The sequence below is a fragment of the Passer domesticus genome, chromosome Z, assembly GCF_036417665.1.
Source record: "Passer domesticus isolate bPasDom1 chromosome Z, bPasDom1.hap1, whole genome shotgun sequence".
NCBI classification, from domain to species: Eukaryota; Metazoa; Chordata; class Aves; order Passeriformes; family Passeridae; genus Passer; species Passer domesticus.
In genome coordinates this window covers 4,802,198-4,819,893 of record NC_087512.1, presented here as the reverse complement: position 1 = coordinate 4,819,893, position 17,696 = coordinate 4,802,198, and the positions used below count along the sequence as shown (strand labels likewise).

The 17,696-nt window shown below is 35.0% G+C and overlaps 1 protein-coding gene across 3 annotated transcripts in view; it reads left to right on the top strand.

Moving 5' to 3' along the window:
• Positions 1–17,696, top strand: part of PIK3C3 (phosphatidylinositol 3-kinase catalytic subunit type 3) — a 66,544-nt gene that overhangs the window by 20,006 nt on the left and 28,842 nt on the right. The window contains exons 11-22 of one of the 3 annotated variants that reach the window (XR_010352084.1): positions 769–923; positions 2,148–2,235; positions 3,438–3,505; positions 6,515–6,620; positions 7,500–7,616; positions 9,157–9,288; positions 11,270–11,398; positions 11,730–11,799; positions 12,408–12,472; positions 14,721–14,805; positions 15,886–15,960; positions 16,382–16,554. Coding sequence is in view for 2 of the 3 variants with exons in the window: in XM_064402791.1 (XP_064258861.1) it covers positions 769–923; positions 2,148–2,235; positions 3,438–3,505; positions 6,515–6,620; positions 7,500–7,616; positions 9,157–9,288; positions 11,270–11,398; positions 11,730–11,799; positions 12,408–12,472; positions 14,721–14,805; positions 15,886–15,966 (1,096 nt within the window). In the remaining variant the exon portion in view is untranslated. Of the gene's footprint in view, positions 1–768; positions 924–2,147; positions 2,236–3,437; positions 3,506–6,514; positions 6,621–7,499; positions 7,617–9,156; positions 9,289–11,269; positions 11,399–11,729; positions 11,800–12,407; positions 12,473–14,720; positions 14,806–15,885; positions 15,967–16,381; positions 16,555–17,696 lie in introns of all 3 variants that reach the window. The other 2 variants (XM_064402790.1, XM_064402791.1) reach the window with 2 other exon arrangements.

Sequence of the window (17,696 nt, the reverse complement as noted above, 5' to 3'; positions counted from 1 at the left end):
ATATTTTATTTTGACAGTTCAAAAAAAAGCAAACCCAGGTTTGAATGTATTACCATAACTCTTGAATCTTTGGCAATCAATGGAGTTTAAAATAGGGAGCATAAATATATTTTTTCAAGCCTACTTCAATAGCCTAGGTCATACTGCTTTGACATTAAAAATGTACCTTTTACAAAGTACTGGAAGGTAAGTAAACAGAAGAAGTTAAACAGTAAAGGCAACAAGCTGATTTTAAGCAGCAAGTGGTTAAAAATCTTTTCTTTAATCTAAAACAGATTAGATATGTGTTTTTTCTCTTAGATCCCCAGCTACACAAAGGATAAAAAAACCACTCCATAAGAGAAGAAAGAATCTTCATTCTTGATGCCTGGACTGTGGTCCAATTTATGCTTGAATTTTCGGTTTTCTTTTTTGAGACACAAATTGAAAGCTTTATTCTGTGGATGCTGGAAGCAATTAGGGCAGCTTAACTAAAGAGAATTTTAACATAGTAATTGCACTTGAATATTCACTAAATTAGCACTTACTGTCTTTGAGTAACAAAGAATAGTAGAATGATAATTCATTATCTTTTGAGAGTCAAACTGCATCCAGCACCAGTGTTGCTATGGTACATTGCTTGTTTAGGGAGACTTCTGTTTATGTGTTATTAGAGGTCACTAAATCCCAACTAAGTTTATCTGTAAATTAAAATATTGTAAACAGAAGGAGTTCTAGTTTTATTTGACTGACACCCTTATTTCACTTGGATTTTTTTTCTTCCGTAAGGATTTGCTGATGTATCTGCTACAGTTAGTCCAAGCATTAAAATATGAAAACTTCGATGACATAAAGAATGGCCTGGAGCCTAGCAAGAGGGACAGTCAAGGTTCCATGTCAGAAACTATGACAACATCTGGATCTAATGCTCCAGAAATAGACAGGTAAGAAGCTTAGACTTCCAGCAGAAAGGCAGAAACATTTAATATTCTGATATCAAATTGTTTCTTCTTCTTAGGGGAGCTTTGCATATTCATCATATTGTTTTATAATCTGAACATTAAAAAAAAACAAGAATAAAAGCAAACCTAACAAATCCTGAGCATTCACAAAATGTGTTTCCAGATTACACGTAGTTTACAGTGTTAAAGTTGTGGCCTTTGCACTTACTGCACAAAAGAAAGAAAACTTCTGTAGAGCAGGAAAAACACTGCTGTTGCTTCCTTCTGTATTTGCAAAAGTTAAGATATCTTCACTGAAGTTATATGAGGCTCCACTCCCGGCTTTCATCACAGAATGTGGATCTAAAAGTCCAGTCAATTTGAAGTGAAAAGAAATTTCATCCTGCTTCTGCAAAAGATGGTATAGGGGAAGACTTGTGGAAACATACTTCTTATACTTGCAGGAATCCAAAAGAAAGACTGCGGTAGCTAATAAAGTATTAAGCAAAGTGCAAATGAACTTGGTAACCAAAGTCTTCTTTGAATATTTGCTACAGATTTTTAGGATTTTCAGTCTTAAGCACCTAATGACTTGTAACACGAGGGTGTATTTTTTGTGTGACAGTTCTACAGCTTTTCACTGATCTTTCTGCAAAACCATAAAAGTGGGTCTTGTGGGAAGGGTGGTGTATTTTGAGGCTGCAGTGATGCTTAGATCTTAGGAAGCTATTTAATTACTTCTTTTCAGGTAAATTTACCATCTGAAAACTTTGCCTTGCAAATAAGCATTTGTCTACTCTGTGTAGTTGCTTTCGAAACACTAGTGCTTGCAGGTGTTCTGTATTAGCAGTTTCATCTTAGAGCATTTGAGAAAGCTCCTGAAAATGCAGATTTGTTGAATTCCTATCTATGTCTGCTTATTTTGAATGGAAGATGTAATAGAATGCAAAGTTTAAGGGAATGTCCTTCACAGGCATAAACTGTATAGCTCTCTGAGCACAGATTTTTGCTTTTTTCAGGAACTGCAGCTGTAAAGTTGCTTTTCACGCAGTTTGTTCTGAAACAGGGTTGGGATGCTACCTTCAAAGAAAGGTAGCAAAGAAACTCTTCTAGTTTTCTGAATGTATAAAACTGTGGAAGTGAAATTCATTGTGATTTTCATGCATGCTCCCTGACACCTAAGCAAGAACTTTGAATCATGCCAATTATGTGCTTTCCTTTGTGTAGTTCCCAGATTATGAGTCCTATTCCACCTGTTTCCTCTCCACCTCTTACTTCTAAGACAAAAGAGCTTGCAGAAAATGAAAACCTTGATGTAAGTCACATGATTTACTTTGTATTTATTGTACTTTTCCAGTGACCTGGTACTGTTTCTTGCTTTTGTGTGTGAATATTTGGATCCTTTGGGTAAATCTCACTGAATATTTAAAGTGCCCAAGGAATATACATTTAAAGTAAATGCTAAGAAAATAGCAGTAGCTTAACTGAATTTTGTTACAGGGTCTCTTTATGTCAGGTCTCTTTATGTCCGTGATCACATTATCCAAAGCTGGGAGACTGGAAATTGAAATTATTTTCCTGTAAAGGAGAAAACTGTTATGTGATAGCAAAGGCTATCACATACTGATTAGACACTGAAAACTGCATGTGTTCAAGGTGATCTAAAACAGTCTTTTAATAGAAAACAGTTATCCAGATATTTCAGTCTCTGCAATCTGTTCTTTCTATAGCCATATTCTTTGGCATGTCATCTTTTTTGAACCTAAGTGAGACACTGTGTTGATTTACTTCTGCCAAGGACTATATTCAGTTTATGCTAGAAGTAGACGAGTAATAGGAATGGGACTGTAGGAAGGGAAAGATAGAAGGTAAAGGCATTTTAAAGGAATCTGATTTTAATCTGATATACAGATTAATTGGTCTTTGAACTAATGATCCATTCCCTGTTGCAAATTGTCCTATTTGACTCTTAATACTGCATAGAAAATAAACCTAAAATTGAGCATATCAGTAAAGATACACAGATTTCTTGCTACCTGGACTATTAAATCTGAAAGAAGCAGCTAAATGCTGTGTATCCTATACAGATTTGTTTTCTTGAAATATGGAACATCATCAAGACCGTTAGGTGCTCTGGATACAAAACTAAGCAGGAAATCTCTTCGGGAGTTGAATGTTGTGGCATTTACAGCAAGATGCAATTGCATAGGAGAATAGGATAACATAAGTAGAAATTACATTAGAGGTTTCTTTTTGGAGAACATCATGTGCTTTTTATATGTTGGTAAATACATTACTGGAGTAGCAGACCTTCTACTTTTAGTAGTGTTGCTGGATTTAAAGGAATATTTAAATTATTGTGATTTAAATACTAGGTGGAATTGGATTCAGATTTTAGAAGGAAATAGATCTCTCACAATTTTTATATTTACTTTGTGTTTTTCTTTAACTTTGTCTCTTTCTCAGATGCATAGATTTCTTTGTGACTTTTTTTTTCTCTTCTTAAATCCCTTCCAGCAAGACCTTTGCACTTTCTTGATATCACGGGCATGCAAAAATTCCACGTTGGCAAACTACTTGTACTGGTATGTTAGAAACTGGTTTATTTATACTGTATCAACTTGTAATTGAAATCAAAACTGTAATGCCCAGAGGGATGCTCATCGAAAGAAAACCTGTCTTGAGAGCTTCAGAATCTCAGTTTTTCTCAGGGTAAAGTAGTAGACTTAAAACACTATGCATTTGAACATAGTAATTTATAAGCAGAGGCTTTTAAAATGCAAAAATATGCATTATTGTTAGACAAAAGAAGGTGATGTCTAGAACATTACACACCATATCTCAAAAAGCAGCCTAACTATGTTAAAAGTTGTCATTCAAGATATTTATGGTGTTGAGGAGGAGATTAAGTTCACCTTTGCTCTGCTTTGCTGTCTGTGTGGTTGTAATTTTTGTGCTTATAGTGTTGGACAGTGTTGGCTGGAATACTGAAGTTTTGCACTTAAATATTAATCAAAGGTGTATGTTATGAAGATTCATAAAGCATTATTTTCTTTTCATTGTAACCTAATTTTAGTTTTATTCCATTTGTGGTTATGAGCACAAATGAAATGTCATTGCAGATACATGCCATCGTAAGGGGGAGCTTCAGTTGTAAATATTAGTCCATCTATACCATAGAGAGGTAGGATTGCTTAGTTTAGGATCTTGTCTCAGCTCAGTGTGTTAAGAGTAAAATTGGATGTCTCAAGTAGTAATCTGCAAGCTTTCTGAACAAGTATTTGCATGTAGGCTTTTTCTCATTTGAAGTAAGCTGAGATTAATAGAGCTGTACTCTGTGGAAGTGTGAGTCTATGTATTAGTGTACAAACATCTGGATATGCACAACACTCACAGCTATTTACTTGCATCTACTCATGTATTTTAAAAGGAAGACCTTAGATGCCTTTTACGTGGCTAAACCGAAGTCATAAGATTTTCGTTTGTAACCTTTGTAGCTGCATCAGATAACTAAAAATACTAATGCATTTGATCATATTTTAGTATGCTAAGAGCATTAACCACAGAGAAGTTGTGAATTGGGGACTAAGTGTGATATGTGATGTAAAACATAACAAATCGTTTTTATAAAATTCTTGCAAGAAACCACTAAACTATGCTGAGAGGTCCATTCTAAGTTTTATTGTGTAATTATTTTTAGTAGGCTGAATTTTAAGATACTTAACTGATTGACTTATGTACATTTCCATGCAGTAGTTACTTCTGTTGCAGTGGCCAAAGATAATCTTCGGCTTCATTAAAAATTACTATTAAATATAAATTACTAAAATAATTGCCGTCTGAATTGGTGTGAGTAGACAAGTGCTTGACCTAATCAAATATTCTTCATTAAGATGTTGGTAGCTTAACTTAGTTCTATCAGCTTGATAGAAACTGTTCTCTTACATTTCAGCAACATCTCAGACACTCGGTCTGCAGAAAGTTCAAACGCCCATAACTCTGTGAAGTTTTTGACTTACGACTTAGAAAAAATTCAACAAAATAAATAAGAAAAGCCCACCAGGCCAAAAACCCTAGTCAATTTGTTCTTTGTTTTCTTTCCAGACATCTCAATTTCTCAGTGACAAAATACAAATGTTGCAGCCACTGTATGAGCTGACGTAGCCATAAATCCTCATGGCTGCTGATCAATTGTATGTTTCAACTATCCAGACACAGCATGCAACTAAAATAATCAATGGAAAAAGTACAATAACCCTTGAAAATTGAACCTTCTGCTCAGTCAGTTGTCATTGTAAAGCTATCCAGTCCTTTAACAGTGGCCTCAGAAGTCAGTGCTTCTGCTTTTTCTGCCTCCTCTTTGGACATACGAGACACCTACCCAAGTATGAAGCATTACTCTTACTCCTTGTTTCAAGATAGCTTTGAGAAACTGTCCAGGGCTTTTTAACAAATTAAGATGAAAATGGCACATTTCAATTCATTACTTCTTCTTCAAGTTTATGTGCAGATTCTGAACTTCTTTTATACACATTTGTGAGAGAACAGTCTATAACACTGCATTAGCAAGGCCCTAGGAAGAATCTTTAGTTGTAGATTTAATTGGGGTTGTACAAATGGAATAAGTTACATATGCCTTATTCTAGTGGATGTAATATGTTGTGTATTGTAAATAAGACTGCTCAAATCTGATCAGCTGCAAATGACAGACCTCTAGTCTTGTCTCACAATTATTCTGTCATGAAGAGATTCTGCACAAGTACATATGGAAGGTGTAATTCTTGGATGTGTAATGTCCAAGAGACTCTTGAATTAGTCACTTTTGAATCCAAAAGCAGTGGTTGAAATTTTATTGAGATGCTAATTTCTTTATTATTTATGATATATTTTTACTTTTTTATATTTTTATTGCATGTTTTTGCTGGGTAATACTAGGAGAGACATTGATCAACAGAAAGAAGATACATACGTAGCTTTCAAATAAATAGCTACTTTTTGCTTGTCATTGCTGTAAGTAGAAATTTAGACAAAAGCATTCCAAATGACTGTTTAACATCAAAATAAATTGTCAGTGTAAGTGTTCCAGATTGTACTGTTAAGTTTTGTATCCAGTTCATAGTTTAGAAATGGAAACTCTGGCATGTAGACTCTGCAGAGCTGCTTTAGGACCAGCACCTTTACTTCCACCATTTCTAATGGTAAAATAGGGAGCAGGTATGGTGAGGTTCTCCTTGTATTTTGGGTACTCTTGAATAACAAGTTTGCAGCAACTAAATTATGTAGCAGGTGTTATCACAGTGGAAAACATGCTCGGTTGTACTTCTTGGCTGGAGTGTTCATGATTTGGACTTCAGGTGTGTCCTCTGTGAGACACTTCACTGTAAGTGAAAATCCACAGACCCTGTGATAGACTCCTCTGATCCAGATGGAATTGGGGACTATGCAATTTTAAGAGTTCAGCTGTTGGTTGTGCTGAAGATCTCAAAGATCATCTTCATTTTTAGTTCCAGGTCTGTAATACAGGACTACTGTGTTTCACTCAAATTGTGTAGCTTCAAGAGGATGGTATAACTCAGGTTGTTTTTATGCTGCAGGTATGTAATTGTGGAGTGTGAAGACCAAGATACTCAGCAGAGGGACCCAAAGACTCATGAAATGTACTTAAACGTGATGAGAAGATTCAGTCAGGCTTTGCTGAAGGTAATGCCTCTGTGTAAGGAAGTCTGTAACGGTTTGGGAGAGCTCTTCCTTAAAAAGGTTCAGGTGTCTAGGAGGATGAGTTGCATTTTTTTGTGTATGTATGTCACATGCATTTAAATTTTATAAAAGCTTCCACTCCTGCTCGAATTTTGAATTTGTAGTAAACTGAAGAATCTGCAAAAAGGAAAAGAATAAATATTGAAAACTCTCTCTTCTCTTTTGTTGTTTGTTCCTATTAGTAACATACTGGTTCTGCTTTACACTGGGTCTAAAACATTCTAAAAGCCTTGTGTAATGAATGTTATTTATTTACTATTTATTTATTGTAAACTCTTGTCCTTGAGGCACAAGCGGAGAGACTCATCTTGAACTCAGAAACAGCACTTGCTGTTCTGTATGTCGGCAGCAGAGGGTGCTGGAGCAGCAGGGAAAAAACACCTAAAACAGCCGGAAAGGCTTCTGTGAATTGGAAGTTTTACTGTAGAGCAGATATGCAGTCTTTACATATTTAAATGTATCTCACACTTAATATTATTTCCAGTTTCAGGGGAGTTACTTGAATCTGACTCTTGTGCTTCATAAAAATATTTTGGAGTTATCCATACTAACTTACTTTGCTGTGTGAATTGGTTTGTCTTGCATGACTGTTCACCACTGAAATTGTTGAAGCAAATTGAAGTGCACTGTTAGGTCAGATAATTGATGTCAGCTACAGTGACTGTGATTGTGTTTTACAGAAAATACCTTTAGAATTGACGGGAAATTGATCATTATTCACTTAACCTCTTAAAAGCCCAGAGGTCTAAGAACAAAGGAATGATTTCTAGATAAAACAATTATTGAATGAGGAATTAATTCTGTTACTTTTCATTCTCTTAGGGTGATAAGTCTGTCAGAGTTATGCGCTCGCTTTTGGCAGCCCAGCAGACATTTGTAGATCGTTTGGTTCATGTAATGAAGGCGGTGCAGCGTGAAAGTGGGAATCGTAAGAAAAAGGTAACTAAAGAATTTTTGTGAGAAAAAGGTAACTAAAGGATTGCAAGGCCTGTGGCCTAAATTTGACAATGGGTAGGAATGTTAACTTTCATTAAAATTCCTTAGCACTGAGATCTGTAACACATGTCCATCCTTCTGTAATAATTTTGGTTAACTGTGAACAAACTTTAGAAAGGTTCTGATAGGTGAAAGTTCCAAAGTATGTTCAAAGTTTGTAGATAGAAAACAGAAGAGGCCCTTATGAACACTCATGGGGTGTTTTGGCCAAAGAAAGATATGAGAATAATTAAATAGTTGATGATATAACTGAACATTTTGTGGGGGATGTGGGAGAGTATCGGGTTATTGTCATGTGAGTGATATGCCAGGATAGATAGTAAAAATCAGTTACCAGCAAGGTTTCATTTGTTCCGAGAGCAACAAAACCGTTCTTCTATAAGGTATGTGTTTATCAGAACTCTGCTTTCTGTTGAGTCTTGAGGAAAAGGCTTTCTATAATATGTTTCAAGAAGCTTTGTCCTTCTTAGCTAAAGTGTTTTAAATGCACCTGACAGGCAAGTCTGGGGAAAGAATGTGGAAATGGCAGAGGGATTTCTGTTTGTGTATAACCTTTTCCTTTGACATACATCAGTATTTTTAAACATGAGTTTTTCAGTGTGATAGTTTCTTTAAGTGTATGGGGTATATTTATGCAGAAAAATAAAGCACTTATTAACAAAAAGGGAGGCAACCTGATCTGTATATCAGTAACAAAGGCTAAAAGAAGAGAAATTTTAAATTTGTAAGATTCTCTTTCCTGCTTGTGCATTGTTAGTGTTCAGTTATATATTCTTTTAAGAAATTTCTGTAAAACTAAGAAATACATGGTTTTTACTTTTAGATTGCAATCTAGCTATCAGCAATCGAGCACTATAACTATTCCTAACATCTGTGGGCCTCCTTGATGTCTGTTTGTGTCTGTCATACTCAGCAAGGGAAAAGGCTAGAGACTATAATGTATGCTACCATGACTATGTAGGACACCAAGTGTAAAATACTCAAAAACTGATCAGTTTTGTGTTCCTGATGACTATAGATGTAGGAATGTCAGGCAAGTCTGGAAATCAGAGTCAGTGCAAGCTATTGGCCATTTGGTTCCTTGGTGGTAGGAAATTTCTTGGTGGAATTGTGGAATTTTAACTTTCTGTGTTGGATTTTATTCAATTTCTGAAACATAACTAACATTTAATTTTGGTATGAAAAACAAATCATCCTGTGCTTTGTGCAAGCAATTTCGAAATTATTTTTTTTAAGACTTAGAAAATTGCTTGACTATACTAACACTAGATGGAATATCTCCTTTGTTATTCAAATTACTGCAAATAGAGAGTTTTATTTTCCTGGATTATGTGAGTGAAACCTTGATTCTTTTTATGGATAATGAATTGAATAAATTGAATATTTGTTAGTAATGCATCCTTTGTTTATGGACTTCATATATACCTAGTATGTGTTTTATGTTTTGTGGGGTTTTTGCTCAAACAATTTTTCATTCTTTTAGAATGAGAGGCTTCAGGCATTGTTAGCTGATAATGAAAAGATGAATTTAGCAGATATGGAACTTATTCCACTTCCTCTGGAACCTCAGGTGAAAATTAAAGGAATAATCCCTGAAAAAGCCACACTCTTCAAGGTAAGTGAGAGCTTCTGAATAGATGAAATATAAACAAGTCTTGTGAATCCTAAGCTTAGAAACATCAGTTAAAAGATTTAAAGGGATAGACATAGTCAAGGCAAAATGCAATTGTAGCATGCTCTTCAAGTGATTAAACAACTCCTTGTTTTCTTTTGGTTTTCAATTTAAATTTTTGAGTTTTAAAGCATCTCTTATAAGAGTGATAGAGATGATGAAGTTCAGAATTTCCCTGAATTTTGTTAGTGTGTTCAACAGGAGTACCACTTTAAGATCAAAATCGTGTAAATGAAAGCAGGTGTGTTGTGTCTTATGTAGGTCTGTTCCATTGGTTAAGTTCATAGAGGGTGGAAAGCACTGTGGTGGTCTATTTCATGTAGTTGCAGTCAGTTGACAGGTAAATCCTATATCCCTGTGTTTGGTAATTTTTTAAACCAAACTGTAGCTGCTGCTTGTGAACATAAAACAACCGATGTACTGTTGAAAGGGCTGAGGTTATTTTGTTTATTTTACTGCTTGAGATGTAAGTTAATTCTTGCAGTTTAAGTTGTTACTTGTGGTCAGTGATGTTGAACCATTTTATAAATTTGTGTTCAATTACTATAGGTGACTGCAATGTAATTTTAGGATAACCAAAATTTTCTGTACAAGTTGGACCTATGTCCCAGAGCCCTTTGTTTGCCAGTTAAAGAATTCATGTAGGCTGCTATGACAGCCACTGTTACATCTGCCATCTCTAATAGGTCCTAGATTTATTTATGCACAGTAGTTTCATCAGAGTCCTTGTTGACTGTGTTGTAATTTGAGTTTGCTTAAAATCAGAGATACTTTGTGCTTCTGCAGTTGCATGCTCTTGCACCTTTGGTTGGAGGCAACATTGAAAAGATTTTGTTAGGAAAGCAAACTTTTGCAAACTCATATAATGATTTTGTGTGAGTATGATGTATGTGTCTCCACATTTGAAAGAATGTGGAGAAACAGATTGCTGGAACAGCACCTAAATGTTTCCTATCAATAATAATAGCTGAAGTTCTTCAGGACAAACTCAAGACAGTCTTTTACATATTAGTCTTCTGTAACTGTGCAAAAAATGTAGGACCAAAAATGTGAGATGTAACTTGTTTCAAAATCAGAGATTTTTCTTCTTCTCCTAATTCTGACATCTTACATTTTTCCATATTTAATATCTCATTCTGGGCTATGGGATAAAAAACCAAATGGAATTAAAAAGGAAAGAATTACTAATTTTTGGTGCCCGTGGACATCACATGAGCTTTTGTAGGACTGCATAAAGAATAATTTTGCCTTTATTTGTGGAACTTAATAATTTTGTGGTATTAATTTAAAAATGTCATCTAACTGCTCAAGATTAAACTCTGTACCTCAATTATTTTTGTTTGGTTTGCTGTGGAGGGAAGTGACTTGGTCACTTGCAATAGATTGTAACATTAATGTACATAATTGATGCCCTTTGACCCATTTTACGTGGAAAAATTGCAAACAATTAAATGGGCTTTCTCAAACAATAATGTAAAAAGGCGCTTTTGCTAAATAGATTAAGGAAGCAATTAATTGTTTAAGATGACTTGCCCCCAGGAGTTCTTTCTTGCTTATCCTATAATTGTGTCACTTTTTGATCTGATCACTTTAAATTTGTTTTGATGTGACCTTTTGCAAAGTGCTTCCTTGTTGATTGGAATTACATGCACACAGAAAAAAATTGGATGCTTCTGTCCTTTCCTCTTCTGCTGCTGTGGGGTGCGGGGAGGGAGAATGTATCCTTGATAAAAAAGGAAGGAAAGCATTAAGGTATTTTGCTTATTAAAATACAGTTACACTTTTGGTAATTGGAAGTGGTACACTATAAACTATTGAGGCAATGCAAATACAATGCAAAGATTTTATTTCTGAGCTCCATTGTAGCAATGTGTTAATATAAGCACTGCTGTGAACCAGCTTAGTAGTACATTTCCTTTTGCAGAGTGCCTTAATGCCTGCTCAGTTATTTTTCAAGACAGAAGATGGAGGCAAATATCCTGTAATTTTTAAGCATGGTGATGATTTACGTCAAGATCAACTTATTCTTCAGATTATTTCACTCATGGATAAGGTGAAAATTACTAATCTATATCCTTGTCTTTCTGTTTTCTTGATTTTCCTTGTCAAAAGCAAGACTGTTAAACACTGTTAATGCAGCTTATATTGCTGATAATTCCAGAATTCTCAGATCTCTAGGTGGCCTTTTTTTCTTTTCTGTATAGATGTGCAGTTACCCTGTGTAGATTAAGAAAAAAAAAATACAGAATTGCCAAGCAGGCTCTCACTCATTATCAGTTTCAGTGAAAAACAGTGGAGATCAATGCCCAGTACACATCCTTTTAGTAGCAGAATCTGCCTTTCTGTTGCATTCATCTTTGCTTTTGTGTGCTGTTTTTTTCCAGCTGTTAAGAAAAGAAAATCTGGATTTGAAGCTGACACCCTATAAAGTGCTAGCAACTAGTACGAAACATGGTATGAATATGTTTAATTCCTAAAAATACAGTATGGAGAAGAATCTCCTCCCTGTGTTCTTAGTGTACAAGAAAGTCTTATTAGAGTTCAAGCCGTGGAAGTAAACAATCTGAGTCACCACTGTGTTCCATAGGTGACTCAAATATCTTCATAAAAGGAGCCTGGTCTGGATTTAGGAGTAAATGACAATCAGCAGTTACCAGTCTTTGCTGCTGGGCTTGCAGGGTGATCATGAATAAATAACCTAACACTTCTATTTAGAGATCTTTGCATGAAATTGGAGGAGAAAAACAAAAAATCAAACTTGACTACTTTTAAATACGTTCTGGATAAATATTTGGAAAGCCATCAACATACTTTCTCTCAGCTTGAAAACTTGTGAAAACACACCTTTTAGAAGTTAATTTGGTGTTAACGACAAGTAGTTTTAAAAGTATTGAAGGCAGGAGATTGGAAAATGGGACCAAAAAAAGTGTTTTGTTTTTTTTTTTATGAGAAGCAGTTAAATGACTGTGTATTAGTTCTGTCCATTCATAAACACGTATTACAGAGCAGTTTGAAAGTTCTGTGAATTGGAGATTTTCTCTTCTGGCTGTTTTCTGTCATAGGCTTCATGCAGTTTATTCCATCAGTACCAGTTGCAGAAGTTCTTGCTACTGAGGAAACCATACAGGTATGTGATGGGGAAGTTGTAAATTGCCTTCTGATCAAACACTGTAAGCTGAAGGCGTAGATCTTGTGCAAAATTCTTACTCTCCCAGCTCATTTTTTGATCTGTTAGAAGACAAATTACAGCTAGAAACATTTGGGGTTTGTTTAAAAACGTATACATAAATGAGCACTCCAGTATCTCATGTTTTAAAAGTAACACTATTTAAATAAATTACAGTGGAGTTCAGTTATGATATTGAAATCCCACCTTTGCTGTAATGATGAATGGAAAATAGCTGACACTTTTTGCTGCATGTTTTGTTTCAGAGTGTTTGTCTTTCATTCAACTTCATCAAAATATGATTAGTTCTTTTCTTTGTTCAATGAAACAACTAAGAAATTCATTCATATAATTTCTGAAGCCTGTTTCCCCTCAATAGTGAATGTATAGGTACTGTAACTTGGTTTGGTTAGCAGATTTTCTTAATTTTCATGGATTTGAGTGGGGACACAGCTGAATAGTGGCGCACACAACTCATACTGGTTTCAAGCGCAGCACACAAGCTATCTAGATAGCAGAGCTAAGCTGGTTGAGATAAATATAGCTGCATAAAAACATACCAAATTGCTATATGAGGTGAGCAGCTAATAGATTTTTAAATAAAAATAGAGCATATTTGTTTGGATTTGATTTGTCATGGTGTTTTTTTCCTTTTGTGTTGATGGTACTAAGGTTTGCATTTTTTTGTAGCTCAGTAACTGTGAGCCAAGCAAACTAGCTCTCATCTCCTATAAACTACCTATGTTAAAAATATGATCTAAATTGTTTATAATTTTTGATTATCATTTGCTTAACAAATAAGCTTACCAAATACTTATCACATATAAAAAATGCTTGTCACTAATCAGTGACCAGCACCAAGTTACATAAGTTAGGTTTTTTTTTGCTTTTCATTCCATATAGGTTGTGATAAGCTACATCTGCACAGTCAATAATTTTACAGATTATAAAGTGCTTTCTTGACAATCCTTTGTAATCTTGGAAGTATACTATTGATGATTCATTCCATTACATGTTTCTGTAAAATAATGTGTTTAGAAATGCCTGTGAAACTGTTATTTTTCAACTCCTTACAATATCGTGTGACTGGAAATAGGTACCCTATTGTTTCAGTTGCTATGCAGACATAAGAAGCAATTATTGCTGTGAAAATTTTTAGTCTAAAGAGACAGTGCACCAAAAGAGTGAGATTTCCTGTGCTGAAACATGATAAAATAGCTGGGCATCATAGGCCATGAAAGTGAAAAGTAATTGAACACTTCTAGGTGTTGTGGAAGTTTGGTTTACTCTTTTTGAAAATACTCGTTTTGGATTTCACAGCACTTCTTATAAAGATGAGCACTCTATATAACTACTGTATTAACTACTGGAAAGATTTAAAGCCAGTAAGCCAGTGCTGCCTGGTAAAATGCAGATCTCCAGGAGAGAAAAGGTGTTTTGGTGTTTCAGTGTTACTTACCTTCTATCAGCAGCCTTAAAATTGCAGTTCGTGTTTTGGAAGTTCATTTACATAAGTGTCTTAGTTTTTCATTATGATTTTAGTAACTTACATGCATGATTTTAGTAACTTACATGCTGTCCAGGGGACTACCACACTCTTCATACAGTGCTTCCTTAGATTGTGCTTACTGGAAGAAGCTTAGACTTGGATATAACTGAGTTTTCTCTTACTCAAGAAGGTTAAGAGGACTATTTGGGCTTGTCCACATATCACAGGAAATTCAGATTTTCCATTTGATGACTTAGGTTTATTTTCTTTTTAAACTCAATAGCAGCAGTTGTTTTATTGAGGAATAGGGAGACGTATAAGGATGCTAAACCCTGTAAGAGCATGCTCCCCAAATGTAGTTATAAAGCAGGACTGTTAATCCTGTTTTAGTTTTTGTTGATATGATTTAAACAGTTTGCCTTGGAAGTATTGTCACTCATAGTTCCTAATTAGTAACTTTTGAGTGCATTTTTAATTTTCTGAAATATTTAATAAAGGAAACTGCTTTTCAGTTTCTGTGTCGAGTATAAGAATATAATGACTGAGACAGGATATAAATAAAATATTAAACTAGATCTTACGAGGTGGTTTGGGGGTGGTTGTTAGTTTAACAGATTGTAATAATGGCCGTGTGTTGTCTTGATGTAAATTTCTTTTTTCCTTAAGACACAGTTTCCTATTATGTGGAATAACTAAATATCTTCATGGTATTCTCTCCAGAATTTCTTCAGAAAACATGCCCCTAGTGAGACTGGCCCTCATGGAATCAGCGCAGAGGTGATGGACACATATGTTAAGAGCTGTGGTGAGTTACAGTCTAACAGCTGGTAATGTCTTAGATGAAGTCTGAAGGGTATGGTGGAGGAGGTATTAAGTTATTTCAGTTTAGGTGGCTGCAAACAGAGCACTGTGCATGTACTTGCTGTCAGAAACGCAATGAAAGAATAATATTAAGGCTGGCATGTCACACACAAGACTGCTCTTGGTATTTCTGAAAGGCGAGTATGAGTTTAATACTCTTTGCTTTTCAGCAATAATCTTACCTCTGCCCTCTCTGTCTTGTGAGTTGTGGTCTTCATAATGCAGGGATGTAAAGCATTTATATAATAATAAATAATCTGTTTCAAAATTCTAATTTGTTTTGAAAACATTAGGCATTTTGAGGTCTGTGGTTACATTTATATGAAAAGAAGAAGTGGTAGTGCAGTTTCATGCTCAGTAAACTGATGACCGTGTTAAAATACCACATTTGTTGTGCATAAAATTTAAAAAAGCCTTCATTCTAACAAAAGAAAAAGAAAAGAGCATTCAGGTGTAAGTCCACAAGTCCACAGTATCTTCTCCTTTGCCCTTCTCTTCCTGATGGTGCAGTCTTTAGAACTGCTTAACTGTTCTGGTTAGTGGGTGAAAGCAACAATTGAAACAGTTTGCTTTTTATCACTGCTGATCATGTGAATGCTGCTGACATAGATATCCAGGCTCATATCCATGCCTAAAATCTATTTACTGTGGCCTTAAAATAGCTTCAGTTCAAAACATGAACATTCACTTAGTTCAGAAAATTTCAGCTTATTTTGAAGTATCTTTATCCCAATATTGAACTATAATTTAGTCTTTGAGGGTTAGGCATGTAATTGTATCACGAGAAATTAAAATCCTGACAGTACTGAATAAGTTCCAGAGTTTCAGTACTTCAAACGTTCTTCATAGTGCTGATAATCTTGATTGTTCTTCACCAGCACCACTGCTGCCCCAAGTCTCTGTTGTATATTTATTGTTAGTGAACTAGAGCTAAAATAATGTAATATGCTGTTGTTAATTGTGTGGAACTTGTTTCTCTCCAGGAAAGGTACTCATACTGATGTTTACAATTTACTTTTTACAGCTGGTTATTGTGTGATTACTTACATCCTTGGAGTTGGAGACAGACATCTGGATAATCTGTTGCTAACAAAAACAGGTAATTCTTTTTAGCAGTATACTTTTATAGCAGCAGTTGCTTAATTTCTAATGTGTGTGTACTTTTTCATTGCATTTTCCTTGTGAAAATAACCCACTGAGTATTGCAGACTAGATTATATTTTAAAATGTAAGTTATATTGTCTCATTTAAGGTAATATTTGCTCCAGTGTGTAATAAGAAGATGATTTCTTAAATAGAGGAAATGAAGGATTTGAAAATAAAACTCCTTCAACTGTAATAATCACTGATGTGGGACAGAGGGAATTTCATTGAAAATGAGTTCATTTCAATGTAGGTGCATTTCAGTGTAGCTGCATGTACTTCACAAAGTTTTGACAAATAACATTTCTTACAGGGGAACATCTTTTTGAATTGTTGTTTGGCTTATTTTTACTTGCTTGCTTACTTTTGAACTACAGTTTCCCTAGGAGTTCTGATTGCTTGAATACCTTCATTACGTAGTGGTGGAGAATTAAGAGTTGTGGTTAAGTGTTTATTATGAAGTGAAACGTTTATTGAATGAGAAACATTTAAATAAAAAATGTTGTTTGGAAAAAGAGACCCATCCACGTGGAAGGCTTGTTAGTTACAGGTAAGGCTGAAGCATATACTGCTTTTAACCATGATAGCCTGTCTGAAAGAGTAGAAAATTAACAATTGGTCTAAAGGCTCTTAGGACCCTTCTCGGACAATTGAGTAAAAAGTCTTGCTCTAAGCTCATGGGGGAACAACTAAAACAAGTGTATTTTACCTTATCTGTTTGAAGATATACAGTCATTTGAAGATCTCTCTTGAGAGGTCTCTCATTTATCTGTGATGGTAGATATAAATCTTTCCACAGCAGGCTCTGCTTGCATGCTGAGAGGAGTAGTAGTAGTAGTAGTAGTAGTAGTAGTAGTAGTAATAGCTCAGTGTTTTGATTTGTGATAAAGTGCATCTTACCTGTCTGTGTTAAGAAGTACAGACGGTGTCTTTACTGGAAGAATTTGGGGAGTACAGCAGAGGGCAGTGCACATCCATTGTACATTCCAAGTCTGCAAACCCACGGTCTGCCACAAACTGTGGGCTTTTGTAAGCTATTAAGGGAAATCCTTATGTTTCGCATGTTCCAAGTACAACAGAGACTTGCTACCAAGGCTTGTTTCTTGCTGAAAATCCCTTAGCCTTAAGTTAGAAGAAGCTAATTTAATTCTCCTGAAGAATGCATGCTCCAAGTATGTCCTTCAAAATCATATGACTCTATATGCATCCTTTCTTGGTTATATTCATGCAATGAATTGAAGTTTTCCAGTAGAGTAAAGATAAAGAATGCTGGGTATCAGCTGTGGGTGTATATATTTCTTACATATCATTACTTGTATTTTGGCTCAACCTTTCAGTTTGGTGAATGTAGCCACATCTGTTAGACTCTTTCCAATAGAATTGGTGCATTGTCTTGTAACATACAGATATCCATGCTTGTAATAGATACAGTATAATTTATATATTAAGTGTTAGATACAGAAGTTCATAAAAACATACCGTTTTTTACACATTAGAAATGTGGGTTTTTGCATGAGATGTCAATTATCTAATGAAATAATTTCTGTTGTTTTATGACTCTTTTGTGCCTGTAGTTCTGGAAATGGAGTGGCTTTTTCGTAGTAGTAGTCTTGAAAAAGTCATCTGGATTTTCAAGTTTTTAAGTACTCTATCATTATACTTCAAAAACAACTGTAGAAGTGTGTTTGGAAG